Below are 27,814 nucleotides of genomic sequence, written 5' to 3'. Positions count from 1 at the left end.
GCCATTTCCTCCTCCAGCTGATCTTCCTGACCCAGGATCTGAACCTGCATCTTCTGCATTGAAAGGTGGATTCTCTACCACCTGGGAAAGTCCTAATTATACCAATATGCATCATTATTCCTATTTGCAAATAGAGAAGCTGAGGCTCAAAGAAATTATGTCATTTGCACAAGTTAGTAATTCAGACCTTGGAACCCATGTCTCCCTGGCCCTCAAGTGGAGCGTTCAACTTGAACTGGGTTGAGAGGAGTTTTGATGGTTGGAGAGGAGAAGGCAACCAGCAGGACAATGGAAAAGGCTCTTGCTAACTGATGCCTGGCACTCAGAACTTTTTTCTCCCTTGGCCCAGTAGGTGAGGAGGTATTGATATTTTCAAGGTCAAGGCCAGGACTAGGGGGAGCAAGAGGCATGGAGGTCCTAACGTTTAAGGAGGTGCTCCCTCTCGGGGCTGCGTGACTTGCAGGATGCCGAGAGTGGGGCCTCCTTGGATGCTGTGTCCTAGGCACCTTTCTTGCCTCACCTGAGTCCTCGACCTGTTCAACGTTCCTTCTGGGAGAGGGAAGGAAGAAACCCATGGCTGGGGCTTTCAGAACCTGATTCTCTGATGCTGTCCCCCTCCTCTTTGCAGGCCCCCTACTCACACCGCCTCTTCCTGCATGAGGGCTGGCCGCTGTGCCTGCGGGATGAGGTTGTGGTCCACCTGGCACCCCTCAATCCCCTCTTACTGCGCCAAGGTGACTTCTACCTCCAAGTCGAGCCCCGGGAGGAGCAGTCCGTCTGCCTCACGATCAAGTGCCTCTCTGTGGACCTCCGCACAGTGGACACGAAGCCAATCCCTGAGTCATCCTATCCTATACTTTTCAGCCAAGCCTGGCTGGAGGCCATCAACGGTGACTCTGAGGGCAGTCCCCTACACAACTGCCTGGTAGCTTCAGAAGATGGCATGGCCCCTGTGCCCTGGACCAAGATAACCAGCCCAGAGTTTGTGGATGACAGAGCCCCAGCAGTGAATCTCCTCTCCCCAGCCTGGGAGTCCCTTCAGTTAGAGGCACTGGATTTGAGCAGCTCTCAAGAGCTGCACCAGGCCAGGTGCCCAGACAGCCAAGTGCTGCTTGTCCGGAGTTTGGGCAAGGGCAGGACACACAGGAACAAGTACCCAGGCCTCATCAAGGTGGAGCAAGCTGGACCTGGGGAGGTGGGCTTCAGGGTGGACAGTGTGGCCAGCCAGGACCTGGGGGGAGAGTATGTGGCTCTTCTGGACTTCTCCCAAGAGAGTAGAGAAGGGTCTCCCAGTAAGGAGGTGGTGACGCCCAATGGGTGTCCTTTGGGGGTACCAAAGGAGCTATCTGGAACCAAGGAAATCCCTTTCTCTCAAAGGATGCTGCCTCTGTCAGGGGCCAATGGAGAGCCTTCCTTGGAAAAATGGGCTTGTGAGAAGCCTGAAAGCTTGGGGGAGAAACCCTGTGTTTGGGGCTCAAGGAGAAAGGCTAATGATAAAGTCCCTACCCAAGACTCAGAACACCAGCCCCGAGAGCCATACCTCAGCATCTTTGTAAACCCACTGCTTTGTGCGTCTGGCCTTGGAACAGGTGACTCAGAAGAGCCACCGGCCTCCACAACAGAGGGCATTCTGGGAAACTCAGAGAACATGGACCAGCTCAAGCCAGGACCAAAACAAGCATCCTCTCCCCGGCTGTGCCCAGTTTCTCCTCTTGCTGCTCCAGCCTCCGAAACCAAGGTGGAAGAGATGACCAAACAGGGCAATGGGAGACTTGCCAAGCCTGTGACCAACCGCGGTCGAAACACTTCCTCTTCCGGGTCGCCCACTCCTGGGCTCAAATTCTCATTCTTAAAGGGGCAGAGGCAAGCGCCTGGGGCCCCAGAGAAAGCCTCGCTCCAGCATGACGGACCCTGGAAAGTCTTGTGTTCACTCTACTCACCCAAACCCAACCGAGCCAAGTGCTTAGGGAAAGGTAAGGTGCCCGCATACTCAGCTGGACAGGGCAACTGTTCTCTGGATGTGATCAGGTGACAAGGTGGTGTAGGATGTCAGGGCTGAGATCCGCTTGGGCTGGGTCCATCTCAGGGGTTTAGAACACGGGGTAGCGTGTCAAGAAGCTTAAGGTCTTTTGAGCCTGTAATTGAGCAAGATTCTGTGGTTGTGCTGAGACAGCCTGAGTTTATACCCCAGCTTGGCCATATACTGTCTGGGTGATCTTGATCAATGACTTAACCTCTGTAAGGCCAGGTCTCCCCCTCTGTGCAATGAGGATCTCATCTGCCTCCTCGAGTTGTTTTGAGGTTCAAAGACAACACCAGTAGTAAGGAGCTTAGCACAATGCCTGCCACATAGAAGGAGATCAATATTGTAAGCGCTTATCATTAGGCAGAATGTGAGAAAATATTTTCCCTGGGAAAATCCATCTTCTGCAATATTCTTTGTTGTTTATCCGCAGCTGGAACAACTCAGACCAAAACATCTGGCCTAGACGCTGACTCAGACCCAGTGACCGAGGAAAAGGCTGACTTCCCAGAAGCTTCTGCAGGCCTTTCAGAAAAAAGCCCCACTCTGGACAAGGACCCCCCAGGACTTGAGCCCAGGATTGGGGCCCTGAGCGTGGAGATCTTCCATTCCAGGATAGCATGTCTGCCAGGTCCTCAGGGGCTGTAAGGGCGAGTGGAGGTGAAGGGGAGGGAGCTGTGGGGGCGGGAATAGGGGTGGCTGAGAATCTTCAGATGTTGGTGGGTGTGGGGGAGGCAGGGAAGGTCCTAGATGCCTGTGTTCTGGACCAGGCCTCCCTGGAACTCAGATTCTTCATCTTTCCAATGAAGGAGGTTAAAGCAATTTCTAGGTATTCATTCATCCATCTATCCATCCCTCCCTCCCTCCCTCCATCCCTCCATCCATCTGTCTCACTTCTAGTGAGGCCATCAAGGCGGATGTCTTAGGTCAGGTTCCCTAGAAGCAGAGCTTAAGACAGGGATCCTTGGGGTAGTGATTTATTTTCCTGAAGGTTGCTCTCAGGGGAAGGGGACTAAGGGAAGCAGGGCAAGGCAGGGGAGAAGCTAGGTCAAATCAGGATGTGACCTGATTTTCCAGGGGCGGGGCAGCTCTGGAGCATGAATTACATCACAGAGATGGTTCTATCTTAAGGTTCAGGAGCTGACCTTTTGTACACCTGGATCTGTGAGTCATCAGCGGCAGGCTGATCCTGGGATGATGATGCAAGTGAACTCATGATCCAGTTCAGTGGAGGGCAATTCTTCAGACAAGGGGACATCTCTGGGCCAATTTACAGCCCGTAACTACAGCCTCTGGGGGGTGAGCTCTCTGACCTGATAAGGAGGGTCTGATTAGGGTGTCAGCGTCATCCAGTACTGAGAGTGTTATCACTCTTGTTTAACATTTATTCATCTTTGCAATAAAGATTTATTGAGCACCTACTGTGTGTCCGACCCTGGGCTTAGCACTGAGGCTTCAGCAGAGAATGAAGCCTGCTCTCAGGAAGCATATTCTGGGAGTAAATTTGACAGGTTATTACAGTAGATTATTATAATTCACTGTAAAATGTGACTATGTGGCATTACAGGGAGCTTTGGGAGGAGAGATGAGGCCCTTGGGGTGCTTGGGGTAGAGGAGAGGTCAGGCAAGACTTCCTGAAGGAAGTAATGTGAAACTCAGTTCTGTAGTATGAGTAGGTGTTATCTGTGTAAAATGGTGGGGATGGTGTTCCAGGCAGAGAGAACAGCATGTGCAGAGTTCTCGAAGCAAGAGAAACCACAGTGCTTTCTGGGACCTGACTGTCCTGCAAGTCTGTTTTATTTCACAGACATCTAAATTTCTGCAGACATGTCCTGGGGGACACCGATCTATCATTTTGTTTTGTTTTCCTTTTTAAAAAGATTTATTTATTTACTTGGCTGCCTCGAGTCTTAGTTCTGGCATGTGGGTTCTTTGTTGTGATGTGTGGGCTACTCTCCAGTTGCAGCACGTGGCCTTAATAGTTGCAGGGCTGGGGCTTAGTTGCCCGTGGCATGTGGGATCTTAGTTCCACAACCAGGGATCGAGCCCATATCCCCTGCATTGGAAGATGGATCCGTAACCATTGGACCACCAGGGCAGTCCCTGCTCTGTCATTTTAAAACTCCTGGGGGGCATTGTCTGTCTTCCTGGTCATCTTTGTTGCAGCTCAGGCTGTTTGTTCCTATATTTGTGCTAAGTTGCTTCAGTCATGTCTGACTCTTTGAGATCCCGTGGACTGCAGCCCGCCAGGCTCCTCTGTCCACAGAATTCTCCAGGCAAGAACACTGGAGTGGGTTGCCATGCCCTCCTCCAAGGGATCTTCCCGACCTAGGGACTGAACCTGCGTCTCTTATGTTTCCTGCATTGGCAGGTGAGTTCTTTACCACTAGCACCATCTGGGAAGCCCTGTCCCCATATTAATTGTTCACAAAGTCTCACAATCCTTCTATGTTCTAGATGGTTGCACCCATGTTTAAGGCAACACTTGTGAAGGTGGTTAAGTCTGTTGAAGGCTTCATGAGCTCCAAAGGGTCTCCCACACTCCACACTGTGGAGGGTCGTACCTGCATGGAGTCCACAGTGCTCATTGAAGGGTGGCCTTGAGTGAGGTGACTCTGGGGGTCAGGGCTGTGAGCCCAGGGTGCAGGACAGGCCCAGTTCCAGTGACCAGGGCCTCTTTCCCCCTGCTATACTTTTCCTTTCCCGTGGTGTAAACAGGCTGTGCTGACTCCCTGGGCCTCAGACTCTTGACCCTTGTGGGGAGCGTGGGGCACACTGTCTGGATTCCTGGAACAGGAAATAGTCTGTGAAGAACTCATGGTTAGAAGTCTGCAAGAATAAATAGTGGGACTTCCCTTGTGGTCCAAACTCTGCAGTGCAGGGGGCATGGGTTCAATCCCTGGTCAGGGAAGATCCCGCATGCCGCGTGGTATGGCCACAAAAAAAAAAAAAAAAAAAAAGAATAAATAGTGAGCTGTCAGCTGTGGAATGCACACTCACCACATGGGGGCTGAGATGAGGACAGAGATAATGGCTGTTACCACAACTGCTGTTTATGAGGCCCTTGCCCCATGTTAAATGCTTCTCAGGAGCTGTTTCATTTAGTCTTTGAAGTAACCTAATCTGCTCAGTATTGTATTCTCCCCATTTAACAGATGAGGAAACTGATGCTCAGAGACACACTGACTTGTCTAAGGACACAGAGCAAGTCAGTGCAGAACTGGGACTTCAATTCCTGTCCGTGTGAACCCCAAAGCTCATTCCGTGAGCTCTATTCTGCCCAAGGTGCCCAGGGCAAGGGGTGCCCAGAGGAGGGTGAGGCTGCCTCTGCATGGAGGATGGTTTTGGGGATGATTTTTCTGAAGAAGTAGCTTTTGAACTGGGTCTTGAGGGATGAATAGGAGTTTAGATGGAGAAGAGGAAGGGCATTCCAGACAGAGAGACCAGTACAGGCAAAGCCTAGAGGCCACAGAGCAGGTTCCTATAGAAGGGGCTCCACCAAAATGCTCACTGCTCATGTGTGTGCTTTCTCTTCCAGGCGGTCGGGACAGGGCGGGGCGGCCCCTGCTTCTGGTGTCGACCACCAAGGGCCCCTGGGAGGCGCCATGGTGCACTGCCTCGGAGGTCACCAAGCTGTTTTCTTACCTGTGCACCATCCCCAGGTAAGGGGCTGGGCCAGCCTGACCACCCCATGCCCCCTCGGCCTCTCAGCCCGGAGCCCAGCACCAGGTACCATGTGAAGAGACATCACACCCTCTTGGTTCTGAGTCAGATGCTGGGAAAAAAGCAGGACAGGCCAAAAAAACAGGATAGTCCCTGCCAATGGGGTGTTCCCAGGCTGGCGGGGGAGATGGATGGTATGCAAGGAACCAGCCATGGACCAGCAGCTCTCAGGAGTGTTAGTGTGGTGAAGAAAACAGGGATATCGTAGATCAGTGGCTCTCAAACTCAAAAGGCATCAGAACCATCTGGAGGGCTGTTAAAACAGATGGTTGGGCCCCACCTCCAGAGTTTCTGGTTCAGTCGGTCTGCATAAGACCTGACAATGTGTATTTCCAACAAGTTTCCTGGTGATACTGATGTGGGTGGGCTGCAAACACATTTTGAGAGCCTCTGTTGTAAAATGAAGGGCGAGAGGCAGTTAGTTTCAATTGGGAAATCAGGGAAGGCTTCCCTGAGGAGGTGATAATTGAATTGGTGATGGACAGGAAAGCCTGGCATGTGGCAGTCCATGGGGTCGCAAAGTCAAACACGACTGAGAGACTGAACTGAACTGATCTGAATTATAAGTATTTGTTGAACAAATGAAGGAAAGGGTGAATGGGTGAAGGAATGAATAAGTGAGAGAGCAAGAGAACGAGTGATGAGTGACCAGGTTTATTTCTACCACCACTCCTTCCCTCCACCTCCCATAAAACTTCAGGTTGGACTGCCTGGGGAAGAGACACCATCTTTCCTCCAAGTTGCAGCGCCCAGGCTGGGGTGGGTGGGGGAGGGACTCATGGGACCCTTTGGGACCTCCACCTCCAACTCCCCCCCATGGGAGCCAACACTGCCACCTGCTGGCCACTGAGATTTTTCTACCCTTTGTCCAAAGAGGAGTGGTTTTCCCGGTCTGAAGGGGAGATGGACACCACCCCCACCCCCCACCAACCTGCTGTGTGACCTGGGAGTGGTAACTTTCCCTCTCTGAAACGCCCCCTGAAAAAGGGAGATGACCAAGTGGGCTGTGAGGATCAAGCATGATCACAAAAAGGGAAGTGAGGTGCAGTGTGAATTGCGCATTTGTTGTTTTTCAGTCGCTCAGTCTTGTCCGATTCTTTTCGACCCCATGGACTGCAGCACGCTGGGCTTCCCTGTCCTTCACCATCTCCCGGAATTTGCTCAAATTCATGTCCATTGAGTTGGTGATGCCATCCAACCATCTCATCCTCTGTCATCCCCTTCTCCTCCTGCCTTCAACCTTTCCCAGTATCAAGGTCTTTTCTAACGAGTTGGCTCTTCGCATCAGGTGGCCAGAGCACTGGAGCTTCAGCTTCAGCATCAGTGCTTCTAGTGAATATTCAGGGCTGATTTCCTTTAGGATTGCACCTGGGGATTTCCTTTAGCACTGGGCATGGGGTTCTCATATGCTGGGCTTGCCTCTCCACTCCTGTTGTGAACCTCCAATGCTGGGCACCTGCCCTGAGCCAGGTTTCATGCTGGGCCACGCTAGGGACCCCAATCCTCCTGTATTGGGCCTTGATCTCTATGGGTGTTCAGGCTGGCAGTGGAGGCAGGCGTGGAAGTGCACTTCCCTCCCAGTATGGGCATAGCCAGAAGCAGGTGAGGGCATGAAGTCAGAGCCCTGGCCTCACCTCCGAGAGCCTCCCCTCACTGTATGCTATGTCACTGCCCAGCACCTCAGTTTCCTCTCTCAGGACAGTGATGACAGCAGACATTGACATCCCTGTTTTTCTGCACGGTCCCTTAGCATTTTACCAGAATGAATCCATCAGTCCTCACCACAGCCCCCGGAAGCCTATACTATCATTAGCCCCATTTACAGCTGGGAAATTGACTCCCAGAGAGGTGAAACAGCATGCCCAGGTGACTGCCACGGCTCCACATCCCACACTGGCCACCTCTGGCTTTGGTCTGTGACTTGGGTGGTTGTAAGACTTGAAGGCAGTTGGGGGTTACTTTCCCAGTCTGATTGAATGGCCAGGGTACTTGGAACCACCGACTGCCCAGCTCCACTCCCTACCCACTGGACACATTTCTTGGGGGACAGAGGAGGGGTGGAAGTGAAGCATCGTTATTTTAACAAGTTCTGACAATTGAGCCTGTTTGGAAAATCCCAAGGCAATCACTGAAAAGTGCACTGTGAACTGGTGAGGGTGTTTGGGCTGCAAGTAACAAACTCTAATTCAAAATGTCTTATCTGATAAGTAAATGTATCAGTCTTTGTCTCTGCCTTACATCTCTTTGTAAGAACATTATAATGTAGAAAACGCCTTTCCCAGAAGTCTCCAACAAACATCTCCTCACATCTCATTGGCCAGAAAATGTCACATGGTCCCTATCTAAATTGATCATTGGCCAGGGGAATTGGGTCAGCTGTTGGCCTCAACCAATAAGAATCCAGCCCCTGGGGGAGGAAGGGATGTGGTTATAAGAAGAAAGTTAGGTTCTTGAACAAAATGAGCCTTCTGCCCCAACAAAAGGGGTGAATGGAAGGTTGGGTGACTCACCTACTGCAACTGGGATAGTAGCATATAGTTTATGATTGTTAGGGTGTCTGAGAGGGCTGTGTGAGGTACTGTAGGAGCCCTCAAGAGGGAGCAATAAACTCTGCCTGGAGAAGAATCATGGAGGGCTCCCTGGAAGTGGTGTGTGTTGGGGGCTTGGGGAGGCGCTGGAAATTTGTCTTGCAGGATGAAGAGTTCAGTAGTATCCAGGCTTCTAGCAGCCAGCTTTCCTCACCTTCCACTGGGTTGTTCCCCTTCGAGGGCCCTTATTCATCCAATAAGACTATCAGTTCTGTTTACCACCCACAGGCCTGAAGATAAAACTAAGGGGCTGGCAGTTGTGATTGATGCTAGGAAACAGCCCCCACATCCTGGTCTCGTCAGAGCCCTGCAGGCCACCCAGGTGAGTGGAAGTGGACAGCCTCAGCCTACCAAGTCTTAGAAGCACTGGAGGCCTTTGGATATCCACAGATCCTGGGGGTTCTCAGAGCTAGGACCGGAACCCCAGGCAGGGAACCTTAGTTGCAGATAATAGAAACCGCAGCCCAGGGGATTTCCCTGGCGGTCCAGTGGGTAAGACTCTGTACTTCCACTGCAGGGAGCTTGCGTTTGTTTCCTGTTTGGGGAACTAAGATCCCACATGCCGTGCAGTGAAAGAAACCCAAACCCAAACATGCTTAAAGACAAAGGTCATTCATCGGTTGATGTGACTCAGTCTGGAAATTAAATCCAACTTCAAGTATGACTTGATTTGGGGGCTCAAATATTGTCACCAGGATCTGGTTTCTTTCCCCATTTCTGGCTCCATTCCTCTGGGAGAGTGCCATTATCAGCCAGGTCCCACTCTTTGTGGCAGTGTGGTCCCCACCATCTCTAACTTCATATGGTCTGTCATTTAAGTCCAATAGAAAAGAGCAATTCTTTTCCCAGAAGTCCCAGTAAAAGCTTTTTTGAGGGTCTTCTTTGCCCCCGTTGGCTCAGGTATCCATCCATCAGCCAACGTCTGTGATCAGGGGACTGTGACACGCTGATTGGCTTAGGTTTAACTCACATAAATCTCACCAACTGAGAATGGGGCAGGGAGGAGATTCATGACTCACCGTACAGGAAGCAGCATAAATGGAAGTCTGGGATAAGCTCACCTTGTGTTCTGACCTCCACCCCATCTCCTCCTACTTCTCCCTTTACAGATGGGGAAACTGAGACTCAGAGAGGGCAGGGCACCCAGAAAGTTTGCAACCCAACTTGAAGCTGCTGTTCCCTTGACTTCCGATGACTCCCAATGAATCATTTGACTCATCCTCCAAATAAGGATCCCAGCCCTCCTTTCCATGTGGATCCCAGCCATGGGGAACCCTTACCCCTGTCTCCGTGGCCCATTTGCCTACATCTTAGAGGGGAGGCTCGGTGAGGGCCTAGGCAGATCAGCTCTGAAATGGTTCTTTCTGACAGGCGCTGGTCCCAGCCTCCATCCGTGCCATGCTCTTCCTGGGGGAGAAGGAGGCAGCTCTCCAGCTGGAGGCATTACCTGACATTCAGGTAAGGGGCAGGCAGCATCAGTTGAGGTGCAGAGGAGTTGGGCTTCAGCTGAGCTGGGGTGAAGAATGGTGGCCCTGGAATAACAGAGTGCCAGTCAATTAGATACGAGGCCTGGATGCTACGAGTCTCCTGCCCAGCCCCCATGGCGTGCAGGCGTGGTCACTCGCATCTGATTCTTTGCGACCCCATGGACTGTAGCCTGTCAGGCTTCTCTATCCATGGAATTCTCCAGCCAAGAATACTGGAGTGGGTTGCCATTTCCTCCTCCAGGGGATCTTTCTGACCCAGGGATCGAACCTGTGTGCCCTACATTGGCAGGCAGATTCTTTACCACTCAGCCATCAGGGGTGCCTACAAATTTCTTGGAGAATCACCAAAGTACTGATTAAGTGGTTCTGGGTTGGGCCTGGGATTCTGCATTCTAGCATGTTCCTAAAGTGCTACTGGGACTGCTGGTCCGTGGAGCACACTTGAAAAACCAGGGATGAAAAATGGGCTCCAGAACCCCACAGAATTCTCCCCACCCCAAGCTTAGGTATCTGGAGCTGTTTGTACCATAAGCTTCAAGCTTCACGACCTGGGAGAAGCAGTCACCTAGTCCCTGCTCCATGTCTTAGTGGGTACCGTTAGGATTTGGTGACCTTTCTCAACATCCCCAAGAACATCTTCATGGGTCTCCAGAAAACGGTACAAGGATTGCAGAGAAGTTGCATGACAAGGGCCAGCTTTAATCCGTCTGTGTGATTGCCTGGACAACTGTGCTGGAAAGAGCCCAGCTCAGAGGGAAGGAGTGCCGTGATTGATTAATGACGTCTGCCTTGATCACAGGCTAGGAGAGTAGCAGTATGAACAAATAATAGCTATTATTTGCTCTTACTTACCCAGGGTCTGGCTCTCAATTTTTACTGATCAGAGTTTCCATAGAAAATTCTTTGCCCAGAAAGCAACTCTTAAAGCCAGGGACAGCCTTACCCCTGGGAGGTGGAGAAATGCTGGGACATGGATCTGGGCAGGACCTTCTCAGACACTGGTCTCTACGTTGAGTTCCCTGGTCAGAATGACTTTTTTTTTTTTTTTTTGGTCTGCAGGTAGAGGTGCTGACCTCACTGAAGGCCCTGAGCCACCACGTGGACCCCAGCCAGCTCCCTACAGCCCTGGAAGGCCCTTTCCCCTACTGTCATGGCGAGTGGGTGCAATTCTTCCAGGTGTCTATCATCACAGCCCTCACCCCACACCCTCATCCCTTCTCTTTCTCCATTCTCTATCCTGTTCCATGGATCCACCTGAGCTTATCTGGTTCAAAAACAGTCATTCAACGAACACTGATAATGAGGGTGCAGAGTGGAGTGATGAAGAACAGCTCAGGCTTTGGGGCCAGACGGCCTGGCTCCCAGCCCCAGCTCTGCTGTGTGAACTTGGGAAGTTATATACTTCTCTGAGGCCTTTTGCTCTGTGACAGAATGGGGCTTAAGAAAAGTACCTCCTCTGGGGGCTAATGTGAGACTTGAGTTAAGGTGGTTAAAGCGCTTAGAAGAAAGAGTGCCTGACACATGCTGAGAGTGATGTGAGTGTTTCCTGCAAACACATTTACAGGCATCTGCTTTGTGGACGCACAAATCTCAGGGAGATGGGGGTCTGGTGGGGGAGGCAGGCGTGTTCCCTCCTGTAAGAGAGAGGAAGTAAGGAAACCGCCAGGGGTCTGCTCCTTTCCGATGTGAGCTCAGTCCCTCCTCAACCCAACCCTGCGAGGGGGCATCTCACGTCCAGCTTAGCACATGAGGACACACAGGATGGGCACTTCTGCAGCGGCACACAGGTGCTTATAACCACTCGAGGACCAGTGCAGAAAGCCGGCCCTGGGCTTTCTCTAGACCAGGGCGGCTTCAGCACTATTCCCATTTGGAGCTGGATGATTCATTTTGGGGGTGAGCTGTTTGTGCACTGTCACATGATTAGTACCATCCCTAGACCCTACCCACTCTGACAATATCATTCTCCAAATGATGACAACCAAAAATGTCTCCAGACATCGCCAGGTGTCCCCTGGCATGGGAGACCATCCCCACTGAGAACCACCGGTCTCTAGTCTCACGTGGCCGTTTGCTTATTTGCTTTTGGCCTGCGCTCTTCTTTTTAATTGGGTCTATTTTCAAACAGACCATACGTTCAAAATCCTATTAGTACAGAAGGGTATAAACTGAAAAATCTCTTACCCTACTTGTCCCACAGGCCCCCAATTCCCCTCTCCAGAGATCTCCAGTTCCTCCAGGGGCTTTTAAACTATATTTTTGCTTTAATGCCTTCCCTTTAAATAGAATCTTAGCTATAGACCCAGCCTATAGAGGCTTCCCTGGTCGCTCAGATGGGAAAGAATCTGCCTGCAATTCAGGAGACCTGGGTTCAATCCCTGGGTCAGGAAGATCCCCTGGAGAAGGGAATGGCAGCCCACTTCAGTATTCTTGCCTGGAGAATCCCAAAGAGAGAGGAGCCTGGTGGGCTACAGTCCATGGGGTCACAAAGAGTTGTACACGACTGAGTGATTAACATTTTCACTTTCATAAAGCTGATAATGAAGATGATTAAGGATGCTATTCTAAGTGCCTGGCACAAATAAACCCACAAGCTTCTAAGGCAGGAACTACTGTGCTCCCATTTTATAGAGGAAGTGGAGGCACAGAGAGGTTAAGAAACTTGCCCAAGGCCCCACAGCTAGGAAGTGGTAAAGCCAGGCTGAAGTGGGACCCAGAGAGGATGTCCTCCACCCTGCCATCTCACCCCTCCTACCATTCCCTCCCCCACCGTATCCCCAGTGGCCTGGGAGTAGGTCAGACCTGTCCTCTCTTTTTCCCTCTCATTTCCAGCATGAGTAGTTCTCAAACTGTGGTCTCTGGACCAGCAGCATCAGTATCACCTGGGAACCTGTTAGAAATGCATGCTCTCATGACCCACCCAAGAGAAACTAAGCCAGAAACTTGGGAGGAGGGCTCAACGGCCTGGGTTTTTTTTTTTTTTTCCAATGATTCTCTTGATGTGGACAATTTTAAAATTCTTTGTTGAATTTGTTACAATATTTCTTCTATTTTACATTTTGTTTTTTTGGCCAAGAGGCATGTGTAATCTTAGCTCCCCAACCAAGGATCAGACAGACCTGCATCCCCTGCATTGGAAGGCAAAGTCTTAACCACTGGCCCACCAGGGAAGTCCTGCAGCCTGGATTTTAACTGGCTCTCCAGGCGATTCTGATGCAGCTAATGTTTGAGAACCACCAGCCTGCATGTCCTCCTGGTGGGTGGAGGGGAGCGGCACCCTCTTCGCAGGCTGACACCCCCACTCTGGGCCTCCTGTCCTGCAGAAGCTGGATCCTTTCCTTGCTGACCTTCGCCAGGCCTCCTGCCTGCTAAAGGCTTCCATCAAGGAGTTCGAGAAGGGTGAGCCCCCTGGAGGGGTGCAGGTGAGCCAGGAGTCGGAGGTGGGAAAACCACAACACACCCCCAATTCCAAGGACAAAGGGCTCAGTGCAGGAGCTTTGTTTTCATTCATTCATTCAGCTGATCTTTATTGGATAGTTACTATGTGTCACATCCTGGAGATGCAGCCTGGGCAGATCGACTTGTCCCTGCCTTCATGGGGCTCATGGTGCAGTGTGAGAGGTCATCATTAAAAAAAAAAAAAAGTAAACAGAAATGGACATGTCACTACAAGTGATGCTAAAGGCTGTGAAAGTAAGATTGAGAGTAATGGGGAAGGAGGGTACTGAAGCTGAGCCTTGAAGGATGAGATGGAGCCCTGGGAACAGGAAGGGGACTGTGCTCCAGGTGGAAGGCAATCACGTTCAAAGGCCCTGAGGCGGGGCTGTGCTTGGTATATTTGAGCAAGAAGGCCAGTGTGAAACAAAGTAAGGGGAAAGGAGGAGACCTTCTGGGTCCACAGCTGTATCAGGGAGAAGCTGGGGTGGGATTTGATTCTAAAGGGGAAGGGCGGCTGCCGGAGCATTCTATGCAGCAGTGGGATGATCAAAAGGGCCCTTTGAGATCTATCTGGTTGCCATACAGAGAACAGACTGCAGGGGGAGCCAGGGTGCTGTGGGGAAATCAGCAGAGCACTGGGATGGGTGTCCCAGTAAGACATGATGGTGCTTGGACCAGTGAGGTTGCCATGGTGATGAGAGGAAGCTTGGCTTGCGGAGATGTTTTAGAGATAGAAAGGATGGACTTTCTATAAGACCTTGAATGCCAAACTGGGGAAGTCAGTCAGGATCAGGGTGTGGGGAGCCCTGGAAGGTTATAGAAGGAGAGCGGGAACTGAGCCTCAGGCCACTTCCCTACCCTGGCAGGAGGCCTCCAGGTGTCTGAGCAAGTCCAAGGAGCTGATGGAGGCCGTGCTGAGGGACCCAGGCCTGATGGGCCTCCAGCGGGAAGGCGGAGCCACCCTGGCCAGGCTGCGACAGGAGGGCAGCAGGCTGAACTTCAACCCGGATGTCAGGTGCGGGCACCAGGCTTTTCCTCCCTTCCCCCATCCTGTTCCTTGGGCTGGGACTCAGAGCTGGGGCCACTTTGCTGAGGGGACACATAGGGTGGGCTCCGAGGAGGTCCAGGATGGGGTGTTTTCAGTGCCCATATCCTGAGCTGAGGCTTGTACCTTGGCAAGTTCCTTCTCTGCAGCCCTCCTAAGCCCAGGCATTGGAGGACAGGCTCCCCCGCTTCCGGTGACTATCATCAACCAAGCAGTATCTCTGACCTAAACCCTGGGATGAGTGCTTTCAAGAGCTTGTCTCTTCTTCCTCATGAGATTACATGAGGTCTGCATCCTCCTATTTGGCTAATGGATGCTGAGGCTGAGCAAAGGGAAATAAGAGCCAGGCCACGTAAGCACTAATCCCCGAACTGCCCTGCCTTCTCTGGCAGGGGCCTGAGAGAACTTCACGGTGTGTTAAGGTCTTAGAACCACAGAGCAAACAGTGCACATTCCTAGAAAGTACCAATTTTCTTAAATTCAGGGATGGGGGGGGGGGGGCGCAAGTCAGTAATTAAATCAGCCAGTATTTGTAAAAATTTTGTCTCTGTTAGAACAAGCACAATTACAAAGTTTGCATGCGCTTCCAAGAACGTGTTGTTTATTTAACCAAACCCAAGTAGCACTTAGTATGAACACAGCATTGTTCTAAGGGCCTCAAGAATCTTAGCGTGTTTAATTCCCACCCACAAAGTGGATCCTAGTACCGTCCTCATTTTACAGTGGAAGAGCCTGAAGCTCAGAGAGGGGAAAAGTGACTTGCCCAAGGTCACATAGCCAGGATGTGAACCCAGGCAACCTGGCCCAGAATCTTGAGCACACCACCCTGAGCTGTGCCCAAAGACAGATTCATGCAGATGCGAGCGCTGGGCAGCAGCGGGCCCTAGTCCTGGAGGTGGAGTCATCTCCCTGCCCCTCACATGGCCTGGCGCGGCTGGCACTGCCTTTCCCAGCACGCCCCTGCCTCACTAGTCCATCTCCGGGGCCCCCTTGGCTCTCCATAGGCCCCTCCAGACTGCTGGCCAGCAGCAGCTCCACCAGGGGGCGTTGTGGTCCCATGTGAGCCACTCTGCGTGGTTGTTCCGCAGCTCCTGCCTGCCCCCGACCTCCTCCCTCCCTTTGCCAGACAGCCTGGCATTTTCCATCCTGTTCACTCACCCTGGGTGCTCACCCATTCCCTGGAAGGGCAGTGACCCATGGGAAGCGGCGGTCAGATGAGGCTCCCTCCAGGAAAATGGACTCTCCTTCCCTCCCTTTTACCTTTTCCTTCTAAAGGATCGCTAGGGCGGAGGAGGGTGCAACAACATGAAGTGGGTTCTGTTATCCCTTCTTGGTATAGGTGAAGAAACCGAGATACAGAAGGAGTGAGGAATTTGCATAAGCTCCTCTTACTAGAAGGTAGCAGGCCTGGGGTGTGAACCCAGGTCTGTCCAGCTCAGTTCCTACCTTCCCAGGGAAAGAGAGGGTCATTTGGTTTCCTGCTGTGGCTCTGGTCCTCCCCGTCCCACGGAAGGCCGAGGCTGAGGCCCAGAGAGGTGTGGGGACCCGCCCAAGGTCACCCAGCAAGTCAGCAGCTGAAGCACCCAGGCCGGGGCCACAGAGCTGGAGGGAGCTAGGGAGGCAGGCCTATGCTGGGCAGGAGTGCAGGGGATCGACCTCTTGGGTTTGCTCTCACCCTCCGGGGCCTCCCAGGAGCCATCTGGCTGAAGCCACCGCCCTGTACAGCCTTGTGGATGAGCAGCTGCACATCCTGGTCACTGTGTCCAACCACCTCCTGAGAAGGCTGGAGCTCCGTGTCCGTCTGGGCCGCCTGGAAGCTGCCATCCACCAGGTGAGAGAGGGGAAGGAGGCGGGGCCAGGGACCTGAGGGTGGAGGTGGGGCTTCTGCCGCTCCAGGCCCCGCCCCAGCCGGGTGCTTTGCTCTGGTATAAAGGTACCAGGTTGGCACTTCTTGGAGAGCCAGGTGGGGGCTCTTGGAGCACACGACATGCACTCCGTAAGTGGGCTTGGTGACTGAGGACATAACATAGAATTTTGTGTATTTATTTATTTCTGCCTGTGCTAGGTCTTCATTGCTGCATGGGTTTTTCTCTAGTTGCGGCGAGCGGGAGCTACTCTCTAGTTACGATGCACAGGCGTCTCATGACGGTGGCTTCCCTTGTCGCTGGCTCTAGGCTTGCGGGCTCAGTAGTTGCAGCTCCTGGGCTCTAAAGCACAGCCTCATTAGTTGTGGTGCACAGGCTTACTTGCTCCGAAGCACGTGGGATCTTCCCCAACCAGGGATCAAACCTGTGTCTCCTGCATCGGCAGGCAGGTTCTTTACTGGTGAGCCACCAAGGAAGCCCCCCCAGAAGCTGCATTTCTTAAACACCAACTTTGTCCCAAGCCCTGGGCCGGAGCCTTTGCGACCATCACCGCTTTTCAACCTCATCCCTTACCAGTGACACAGGGAAGACGTTAGAATTTCGCCTACTCACTGATGAGGAAACGGAGTCTGGGGGACGTTATGTCACCTGCCCTTGTCGCACACCTGGGGGTCTGATCCTGGGGCCCACACTGGGCACCATCTTGTCCAACTGCTGGGGCCTAGAACCACCACATCCCTGCATGCTCGGGGTCGTGGAGCACAGGGGGCCCGGAGCCAGACGGCCTGGATCCAGTACCAGCTCCAGCACTTACTAGTGGTGTGATCTAGACAAGTACTTAACTATTCAGTGCCTAGGTTTCCTCATCTGTTAAATGGAGGATAAAATTAGTGGCCGCATGGGGCTTTGTGAAGATAAAGTGGGTGAGTATGTGCCCTTTAAGACACCCCAGAATACAAAGAGGACTCGTGGGATCGAGAGTCATTTTACCCCATCTGTCCCTCATTGAATCCTCATGTCTCCAGAATTGGGGGGGCGGGGTTTCAGGCCAGGCCAGTGGGCCCCCAAATGACTGGAGGACAAGACCTCAGCCTCTCAGGAAAGCAGGAAGCTGGCCAAGGGATATCTCCTCAGCAGTCCGTTACGTCCAAACCTCCCTCCCTGCTCCAGGTCAGCCACTGGATGGAGCAGGAAGGAAGCCGGTGCCTGCAAGTGCTGACCCCCAGGGACGGAAGCTTGGAGACAGTGGAGAAAGCCCACGCAGAGTTCGAGGACTTCTTCCTTCAGGCTGTGGTGCGTTCCTGAGACTGAGGGACAGGATGGGAGCAGATGGAGAGGACCAGAGCAGGGTGGGGGTGGCATTGCTGGGAAAACGTGCGGAGGTGGGAAAGTGCTAGAAAGTTGCTCGAGACAGTTAGGGAAGCAGCTTGCGTCACAAAGGGTTCGGCTTAGAATTGTCTTCTCCAGGAAGCCTTTCCTGACTACCAAGTCCAAAAATGACCAGTCTCAGAATCCCTGATGGATTTCTTAAAATACAGATTCCAGAGTCCTACTCTAGCCCTACTGGCTCAGCCTGGGAGGCGGGGGGAGTCTGCCTCCTCGATGTGCTAAGCCCTGGGGTCCAGGGCAATTCAGCCCCTGTTTTAGCCCTCAGGGAACTTTCAGGCCAGTTTGTTTTTTTTTTTTTGGAGGGTAGGTTGGAGGGGCAACAGAGAAATAGTCAGAAAAGGAACACCGTGGTGACACAGATGAGAAGCTTCTAACCCAGACTCTGGGGTCAGGGAATTTCTCCAGAAGGTGACACTTAGCAGAGTCCCAGTGGGCAAAGTGAACCCCGGGTTCCCATTTTATAGATGAGGAAACAGGCTCAGGAAGTCTTGCATCTTGGTAGAGAGGCTGAAGCTGAGTGGACACCCTCCCCTCCCCGCTCAGGCCCAGTACCGCCGAGGCCTGGAGCTGTGCAAGCAGGTGGCCCAGCTGGCAGCGGCCGCCAGGGCTGGGGAGGCAGGAGGGACCGAGCTCCCGGAGCTGGCAGCCTTTGCCTTCACCCAGCGGGCCTTCCAGGCGAAGCTGACCCACTTCTACATGGCAGCTGAGCGGCAACGCACAGATCTGGAGACGCTGCTCCATCTGCACCACTTCTGCAAGAAGGTGAGCCTTCCAGCGTAGATTTCCCACCGCTGCCCCCCAACTCCTGGGAGGAAGGGTGGGGGCAGGGAGTCGGCCAGACACAGCCCTAGGCTGTCTTCATTCCATAGTCCCGTGAGGAGGGAAGAGAATTAACTGCATTTTCTGAAAGGGAAACAAGGTTTGCAAGATGAAGTTACCCTCCCAAACCAGGTGCAGCTGACCTCTGAACCCGGTTTGTCCCACTATACAGGAGCCCCCCAGGGACACAAACTCTCAAAGGACCCTAGGAAAACATCTGCTTCTTAAGTGATGGGTTTAGGGCCAGGTTGTCGTTCAGTCACTCAGTCCTGTCCCACTCTTTGCGACCCCATGGACTGCAGCACGCCAGGCTTCCCTGTCCTTCACCATCTCCCAGAGCTTGCTCAAACTCATGTCCATCGAGTTGGTGATGCCATCCAATCATCTCATCCCCTACGCCCCCTTGTCCTCCTGCCCTCAATCTTTCTCAGCATCAGGATCTTTTCTAGTCAGTCAGCTGTTTGCATCAGGTGGTCAAAGTATTGGAGCTTCAGCTTCAGCTTCAGCATCAGTCCTTCCAATGAATATTCAGGGTTGATTTCCTTTCGGATTGACTGGTTTGATTTCCTTACTATCCAAGGGACTCTCAAGAGTCTTCTCCAGCACCACAGTTCAAAAGTATCGATTCTTCAGCGTTCAGCCTTCTTTATGGTCCAACTCTCACATCCATACATGACTACTGGAAAAACCATAGCTTTGACTCTATAGACCTTTGTCGGCAAAGTGATGTCTCTGCTCTTTAATATGCTGTCTAGGTTTGTCATTGCTTTTTGGAGCCTGGGGATTTCTGAAAATCTGATCAAAGTCATAGTCTTTCCCTCCATATGTAGACCTTTGCAGGCAACTTCATGGGGTGAGAACCAGGCTGAGAACCTTGATCTCGTCCCACCTCTCTGTTGCAGAGTTGGGGCAACAGGAGGAAGAGGGGTAATGCCTCGTGGGCTAAGGGTATCTGGAAGCTTCTCTCCCTTTGTTTATTAAATTTAGCCAGTTTCAGCCCCATCAACCTTCTCTGGAGAAAGCAAACTAGCTCCAGCACTGAGGCCTTTGCACTGGCTGTTCTCTCAGGCCGGAAAACTTTTCCTCTTGACGGGCTGGCTTCTTGCCTCTGGTAACTCTCAGCTCATATGTCCCTTCCTCACAGAGGCCCTGCCTGAGCCCCCAGCCCCTGCCCCACCTTCCCCGTTCTCTCTCATCATCCTGTGCTGATGACTTCATGGTGCTGTTTGTAATCTGAGCTTATCCTCCATCACCTGCTTGCCTCTCCCTTATCTGTCACTGTGAGCTGGGCTCCCCCAGCAGGGACCGGGTCTGACTGGGTCCTGGTTCTATCAGGGTGCCCAGGGCAGGGTCAGCACCCAGAGGAGGCTCAGTAATTGGTTGCGTGAATGGAGGAAGAGTGAGGAGTCTGGTGGAGGGAGAAAGGCTGGGGGGCGTGCAGGAGGCCTGAGTCTGTCGGAGGTCATACAAGACAGGAGGGGATGGCCTTAGCCTTCATTCCCACCTGGCCTGTCTCGGTGTTCAGCCTGGGTAGGCCCCTTCTCCTCTCTGCTTTGAATTTTAATTCGCACAATAAGCAGGATGGGGCAAGATGGTTTCTGAGGTGCTGTCCACCTCTGTCTGGCTTGGCCTGGAATATCTGGTCCCAGACAGACAGACAGCCGGACGGCTCAGTGCTGGGCTCAGCCCCAGATGGAGAGCGTGCGGGTAGCAGCTTTGGCACTAAATAATAATAACACGATTGTACCGCTAAGGGAGATTTATGGAGCCCTTTCCCAGCCATGAGCTCAATGTGCTTCCGCGAATATGAAGCCATTTATCTACAGACAAGTTCCTTTAATCCGCGGAAGGATGGTTTCCTCGGAGAAAATGGTTCTTCAGTCCCCACTGCCTAACGACTTGCTGTCGGCTTCTAAATTAATGGAGAGAAAGATTATGTTTTTCACGAACTGCTGGAAATGTGTTGGCTCCTTTGAGGCCTGCAGACATTTTGTGGGTGACGTGGGGACAGGCAAGATCCCCAAAGCAGGCAGAGACCTGACCAGAGTGAGGGGGCCTCCAGGCCAGGTCTGGCTGACAGCCCCCTTGTGGAACTGCAAGGATGTGGTCCCGCCTGGGCTGGTTTCTCCTGTGCAAGGAGGTGCTTGCAAGATACCCTCTTGTGGCAGGACAGTTGAGTTCAAATCCCAGCTTCTCCCTGACCCGAGGCAAGTGACTTCACATCTGTGAGCCTCAGTTTCCTTCTCTGTAAAATGGGCCACTGGTTCAGTGAGATCCTACATGAGACACACAGAGGCTGGCAGACAGTCAGTGGTTCAATCAATAGGAGCCAGTCTCCTCCCTCAGCACCACTTATAAGGGGTTCATACTGTCTGAGAATCCACATTTTTCAGCTCCCCAATTTTCATGATTATCTGCCACAACCTCCACTTTACAGAGGGGGAATCTGAGCCCTAGAGAGGGGTGAGTCCTTGCTGGTCCCATAGTCTGGAAGACTGTGCCTGAAGATCTCAAGGGTGCTGGGGATTGTTTCTGGTGGGTCCCTGGGGAAGAAAGAGGAATATTGTCATCATCAGTAGCAGAGAGAACCACAGCCATGCCGGCAGGGGTGCGGGGTGGGGGTGGCTAACATGGATTGGGCATTTTTATTAATTCTCTCTAGATAGATTCATTCTTGAATCCTCCTCTCTGCTCAGAGGGGGTACATCCCTATCTTCACGGAGCCCCCACCTCCCTCTTTTCTTGTCTCCCAGGTGACCTGGTTCCACATGGACTGTCAGGACCTGATGGCCCAGCTGAGGCTGGGCAAGGCCCAGAGGACCAGCCCTGGGGACCAGCGCCGTCTCCACCGCTACCTGCAGCGCCTGGTGTCCGAGTTTCCTGCTGAGAAGCTCACAGCCATGGGGCTGCAGGTGGCCTCGCTGAGCCGGGAGGGCCTGGGCCGCGACCTGTGGGAGGAGGCCCAGGCGAGACACGAGGACATCCAGATGCTCCTGAAGAAGGCGTTGGCCCACTGTCCGTGCCCGGCTGGTTCCCCGGCTCACCCCACGTGCCCGGAACTCAGGGGAGCGGCCGCCAAGGACCAGGGCCTGAATGGGGAAGTCACTTCCAAGGGCAGATGGGACCTGCCCCTCCAGGACTCACTGGGTTCAGATCGTTCGCCCAAATCCCGTTGGCCTCCTTGGGGCCCCAGGCGCGGACAGAACAGAAATTTCCAAGCAGCCCCTCCCACCCAGGAAGCTGGCCAGGCTGTCGAGGCTGATGAAGGCAGAAGCCCCCATGGGCCCCTGGACCCCGCTCCTGAGCGTTTTCTCACCACCCTCTTCTCCTGGCAGCGACTCCCCAGGCAGACTCAGATCCCCCGGCCTGCCGGGGACAGCTTCTCGGAGGGGACAGGCTCACAGACGTCTCTGGAGGACTCGCCCCACACGAGTCCCCCTGCATCCCTCTAGCTGGGAGTTCCCGTCCATCATACCGGGCTCCCGAAGGCTTGGGGGGTGGTTGGGGTGGAGCCAGCAACAGATGGGGAGCCCGGGACGATCCCTCAGAACATGGCTACTGAGTTTGGCCCGTGCTTGGAGGACGAGAAGCCGGTGCCTGCTCCTGGCTCCAGGTAGCTCCAGGGAGCCCGACTCTCACATTCAGAATAATGAGAACGCAGGGCAGGGCAGGGCAGGACATGGGGGAGCGTGGCATTGGCTCCAAACCCCAGAGCCTCATCGTGCAAAGAGCTGATGGTACAGACCTTTCCAGAGGTCTCTGACTTAGGCGGGCCAGATGCCCACCTGGAGTTCTGGGGTATGCCAGCTTCCTCTTGGAACACAATGGGTAGAGCTGCCCTCATGATGGAACCCAGGCTGGGGAGATTGGGGAGTGGTTTCTTGTCTTAGGGGCCCACAAGGAAACAGACCCTATGTAAGGGTTTAAGAGCACATTTCTTTGGCTTTGATCCCAGGAACTACTGGCAAAGGAGCAAGGGCAGTGAGTCTGGGAAGGGAATAAAGGGTGTGCTGTCAAGGGAATTATCGCGTGTAATTTATTCGCTGGCACCCCTGGCCTCAAGCAAAGAGAATCACCTGCTGCAGGCCAGTTAGTGCACGAAAGAGGGATAGGGAGGTGGACTGTCTGCCGCGTCTCTGTCACTTGGCTCATCCAACCCACATGAGCATCAGTCTCAAGTTCAAGGAACCCCAGAGAGGACCCCTTCCTTCTGTATCTCTGTCTTCTTCCCCTCCCCAGCACAGGTCCTCAGACCCTACCATCTGCCCTCCCCACCCCCAAGCCCCACCTCTCTTCAGGCACAGCCTCTGGTGTCCAGAGCCATCAGGTTTTGCTGTGGTGGGGAGCCACTTCCCCAGCCAGCAGGTGGTGCAAGGAGACAGTGGGAAGAGACCCAAGAGGCTCTGATCTCAGAGCATCCAGAAGAAAGCGAGCCTTTCGCCCTGCCCGGAGTGACCCTGGCTGGCACCTCCCCTGAATGTCATTATCCCAAGAGCGAGCGCCTGTCTGTCCTAGGATGCCTCACCAAGGTGGCCTCTGGTAGCTTAGCCCTGGCTCTGGGATGAGGGTGGGGCACACGTCCTCCCACAAGATGAGGCTCTAGAAGGAGGGGGAGAGGCAGGACTGGAGAACAAACAGGGTTTCTCAAGAGCCGTCTCAGTAGAGAGAGCCACACAAACCTCAATGCCCAAAATATCTTCGGGCATCTTCTGGGACTCAAGATTCCGTCAAGAGTGATCTGAGGCCTTCTCTCTTGAGAACCACAAGCAGAACTGATCAAAGGCAGCTTCCTAGGGGATCCCACCCCAGATGATCAAAACCAGACCCTTGGGGCGGGGTGGCTGGAACTTGCATTTGTAACCAACTGCTCAGGCAACACAGTGAAGTGTGGGTGCTGTTGGGAAACACTTGGAGCTGAGACCTGAACCGGTCCCCCCACCCCAACCCCAAGCCAGCTCTGATCTTTCATTCCAATCTCCTGCCTTCTGTCCAGACAGGCCTGAGGATGCAGGAGGCATTTGATTGCCCATCTCCCTCCATGCCTGTTGCCTCAGACGGGGGCTGAAGGCTCTTAAAATGCTGTTGCCATAGCAACAGCATCCAGCCAGTGGGGACCACAGGCAGGGAGCCAGGGTACCTGGGGTGTAAGGATGAAAACTGAGTTCTGAGAGACTACAGCTGCTGCTAGGGCTGAGGGGGGCTGAGGAGGGGTATGGATAATCCAGGAATCCTTGGGAGGGAGGGGGCTCCAAAGCCATCTCGTACATCCCTCTGTTTCCAAAAAGAACCGAACCCCAACAGCTTGTTTATTCACAGCAGCCCAAAGGAGAGAAGGGGGTGCAGAAGTGAAATATAGTAATTAATAATAATAGGGCTCTCTGGTGGCTTGGTAGCAAAGAATCTGCCAGCCAATGCAAGAGAAACAGGTTCAACCCCTGGTCTGGGAAGATCCCACATGCCAAGAAGCAGCTAAGCTGGTGCACCACAACTATTGAGCCTGTGCTCTAGAGCCCAGGAGCTGCAACTACTGAGCCCTAGTGCTACAACTGCTGAAGTCCGTGTGTCCTAGAGCCCATGTTCAGCAACAAGAGAGGCCACCCCAATGAGAAGCCCAAGGGCCACAACTAGAGAAAATCCTGCATGTAGCAACAAAGACCCCAGCACAGCTAAAAAATAAAAATTTTAAAAATAATTAATAATAATAGTCAACATATATTCTGCATTTTCTTTGTGCCTGGCTTGGTGCTAAGCACTTTAAAAGCTTTGCTGGCCTTGCTGAATTTTTCACAACAATCCTATGAAGCCGATACTGATTTCACCCCATTTTACTGAGGAGGAAACTGAGGCTCAGAGAGGTTTGGTGATGCCTTGCCCAGTGTCACATCACGAGTGGCAGAACTGGGACTCAACACAGCACTGATGCTTCAGACTCACCCTCAGACAAGCTGGGCTGGTTGCTAATTCTGCAGTGGCCATGGGCTTTGTCCATTCAGCAGTCCTGCTGTGTCTGGACACTCCATGTACCCAGGGACTTTGGCTGGGTGAGACTTGGCCCTTTAGGCAGCACTTTCTCTGGTCTCCAGTAGCATCCAAGGCAGTGTGGTTTGGTGGTCAGTCACATGAATGGACTGGGTTCCTGCCCAGGCTCCATAACTCACTAGCTGTGAGTCCTTGGCCAGATTAGGCCACCTCTCTGAGCTTTGATGTCCTCATCCTTAAAATGAGAATCACCAAACCTCAGAGGCTTGCTGTGAGTATTAAGTGAGTTACTACATGGAAGGTCCTTAGAAAGGCTCCTAGAACCCAGTAAGTGCTCATTAAGTGATATGTAGTGTTATACTCTGGCACCAAGCCAGCCCAGCCTCTGATTTCATTATCCAACAAATCAGGGAAGAAATTCCTCTAGAGGACAGCAACGGATTCCCAGAGAGTCTTTTGCTCTTTGAATCGTGTGGATTCCCTGATTAGTATCCCCAGTTAGTAGATCCCCTGCTGTCTCCTGAAAGCCAAAGAGAGCTGATTGATTGACTTTCCCCTGACCTTCCCGTGGAGGAGGCATGGTATGCCCCTCCACCCCAAAAGATTCCCTACTAATCCCCAAATTCTGTTCTGAGGCTGAGGAGGGGCAATGTCTCTCTGTTGGATCTCTTAAGAAAGTTTGCAGCCTGTTCTGGTGGGAAGAAAATGGGGCTGAGGAGGAGCCCCAAGTCTGCCAGTGACATGACTGTGATTATCCCAGTGTGATGGGAGACCCTTTGCAAGCTCCAGGGGCGGTGGACAAGGGCTGGTAGAAGGAGCACAGCCTGGGAGTTAGGGACCTCATGTGACCCTTCCGCCCTGCTGCCTGCTGGCTGCCTTCGTGACCCCACGCAGGTTGCTTCCCCTTTTTGGCAGTTTACTCCGTCTGTCCCACTGGGTCACTGAATGGATAAGGATCTTTCTCGTCTTTGGATCAGAGAGCCCAGCCTTTGAATTCAGGCCTAACTGTCTGGTGACTCTGAGCAGATGTCTGCCTCTCAGTTTTCCCCATCTGTCCAGTGGGTATGTCAAGCCTGCTGGGCCAGGATAATAAGATCGCAGGATCCTTGAGCTCCACATTGTGTCTTTTCCTCCCGGGAGGGCTGAGAAATCCAGACTGTGAAGTCTGAGAAATCCACTGGGCAGTGGCTGGAGGCAGAGGTTGGACTGAGCCCAAATAGAAGTCCAGGCATTTTACAGTTTACAATGTGGTTTTTTTTTTTTGTCCATCCATTTCTTCTTCTGATATTCCCTACCACTCTGAGTGCATGAAATTCACACTCTAGGATGTTTCCATTTTACCGATGAGGGGACTGAAGACTGGGGAGGAGAGGTGACTGGCCCAAGGTCACACAGCAAGGAAAAGAAGGACCAGAAAAGGGGAACCACAGAATTTGGATCGAGCTCTGGTGCATGCCCACTCCAGGACAGCAGATGTGAGCAACTCTGAGGTGGGCACCCCACACCCTCAGGTCTTCAAGTTACCCACATCAGACCAAGACAAGGCAGCTGGCAGCACAGGCCGCCCTCTGGGTACAGCAACGTTCTGTTCCCTGCGAGCTGCGAACTGGCTTTCGGCCCAGGACAAACCCATCAGGCCCAAAACCCCACCCTCTCCCAGCTGCAAAATAGCTCCCTGAGGCCAGAGCCAGTGGGCCCCCTGGAGAATAAACAAGTCCTCAGGCCAGGTGGCAGGACCCCTGGGTCCCACCCCCTCCAGTCTGGGGCATGACGGGGATCTGGGTGAACTGCTGCACTTCCTCAGGCTTCATTATCTCCATCTGTGAAATGGGGAGATTGACTAAGACCAGAGATGGCAAGGGGGTGTCATCTGGCCTGTGGAACCGTCCCAACTCTGCCTCCTTCTCTGAGTACCATCCATCCAGGCACCCTGGCTGGAAACCTGCAAGTTGTCCTTGAACTGCCCCAGAGCCCCCAGATCCACCCTCCTCATCTCTCTCTAATCTACTTCTTTCTCGTTCCATTCTCCCATCCTCATCCCAGCCTTCATCTTCTTTCCCCTGGACAGTTGTAACAGTATCCTCAATGGTCCTCCTGCAGCCTCTTGGGCCCTTTGATCTGCCCTCCGCACAGACATTAGAGGGACCTTTGCAAAATGTAAACTGACGCTAGTCCCCACTTAACACAGCCCAGCGGCATCTGATGGCACTCCAGGTAACTCCCACTCCACCCATCACTGGGATCTACAAAGTTCTGTGTGGTCAGGCCTCTGCCCATCACTCTAGCCTCACCTCACTCCCCTATCTCCTTGCTGTCTGAGTTCCAACAACACTACCTTCCTCTTAGTTCCTGAGCTGTTCCAAGCTCTTTCAAGTTTCCCTGGAAGCAGACCTGGTGACAAGGACTAAGATACTGGTGATTTTCTGAAGAGGAGATGGTGAAATCATGGAAAGGGGAAATAGGACAGAGAAGGGAAGCAAGCCAAGCTACAGTTTCAGATCTAGCCTCAGCCTCTGCCTAATCACATGGAGATTGCTGGAGGGTATTTTCCCACTGCAGGCCTCTGCAAAAGGCTGCTGCACGAAGCAGTGCCCAGGAACCGTAGAGCAGTGCTTGCTTGGAGGGTTATAAGTGTGGGCCCATAGAAGATAATATTCTGTATTACAATACACAGCAAGTTCTCACCACTAAATTATAAATTTTTTAAAGTTCAACTGAAAAATAGATAAAGGAGGGACTTCCCTGGTGGCCCAGTGGCTAACACTGAGCTCCCAAAGCAGGGGGCCTGGGGTTTGATCTGTGGTCAGGGCACTAGATCCCACACGCCACAACTGTGACCTGGTGAGGCCAAATAAATAAATAAAAATATTAGAAAAACAGGTAAAGGATCTGAATAGGTATTTCTCTAAGTAAGATACACAAAATTTCAATAAGGACATGAAAAAAATTCTCAATATCATTAGTCATCGAGGAAATGCAAATCAAAACCACAATGAGATATCATTTCACATTTACTAGGCTGGCTAGAATTTAAAAGTCCAGTAATGTTGGCTGAATGTGGAGATATTGGAACCTTCATACATTGCTGGTAGGAAATGTAAAATAATGCAGATGCTTTGGGGAAAGATCTTTAAATAGTTAAACATCAAGTTACCATATGATCCAGCAGTTTCCTTCCTAGGAATTATACACCCAAAAGAAATGAAATCATATGTCCACACAAAAATTTCTACATGAAGGTTTAGAGCAGAATTCATCATTGTTAAAAGGCAGAAGCAATCCAAATATTGGTCAACCAACAAATGGATAAACAAAATGTAGTATATTCATACCATGAGATATTATTCAGCCATAAAAAGGAATGAAGTCACTTCCAAACTTATTCTAGGAAGCAAGCATTCTCCTGATGCCAAAGCCAGATAAATATGTCACAGGAAAAGAAAATTACAGATCAATAT

The 27,814-nt window shown here is 52.4% G+C and overlaps 1 protein-coding gene across 1 annotated transcript in view; it reads left to right on the top strand.

Annotated features, from left to right (window-relative positions):
- The window catches only part of KIAA1755 (KIAA1755 ortholog), a 38,389-nt gene extending 15,990 nt beyond the window's left edge, over window positions 1-22,399 (top strand). Inside the window, exons 3-14 of the mRNA XM_043884479.1 lie at window positions 629-1,973; window positions 2,457-2,654; window positions 5,562-5,685; window positions 8,563-8,656; window positions 9,706-9,792; window positions 10,881-10,997; window positions 13,145-13,243; window positions 14,126-14,274; window positions 15,997-16,135; window positions 17,340-17,462; window positions 18,102-18,320; window positions 21,131-22,399. Coding sequence (XP_043740414.1) covers window positions 629-1,973; window positions 2,457-2,654; window positions 5,562-5,685; window positions 8,563-8,656; window positions 9,706-9,792; window positions 10,881-10,997; window positions 13,145-13,243; window positions 14,126-14,274; window positions 15,997-16,135; window positions 17,340-17,462; window positions 18,102-18,320; window positions 21,131-21,829 — 3,393 coding nt within the window. The 3' untranslated portion in view covers window positions 21,830-22,399. The remainder of the gene's footprint in view (window positions 1-628; window positions 1,974-2,456; window positions 2,655-5,561; window positions 5,686-8,562; window positions 8,657-9,705; window positions 9,793-10,880; window positions 10,998-13,144; window positions 13,244-14,125; window positions 14,275-15,996; window positions 16,136-17,339; window positions 17,463-18,101; window positions 18,321-21,130) is intronic.
- The last annotated feature ends 5,415 nt before the right edge of the window (window positions 22,400-27,814 follow it).

This window comes from Cervus elaphus, chromosome 23 (assembly GCF_910594005.1).
Source record: "Cervus elaphus chromosome 23, mCerEla1.1, whole genome shotgun sequence".
In the NCBI taxonomy this organism is placed as follows: Eukaryota; Metazoa; Chordata; class Mammalia; order Artiodactyla; family Cervidae; genus Cervus; species Cervus elaphus.
This window is presented reverse-complemented; position numbering and strand designations above follow the sequence as displayed.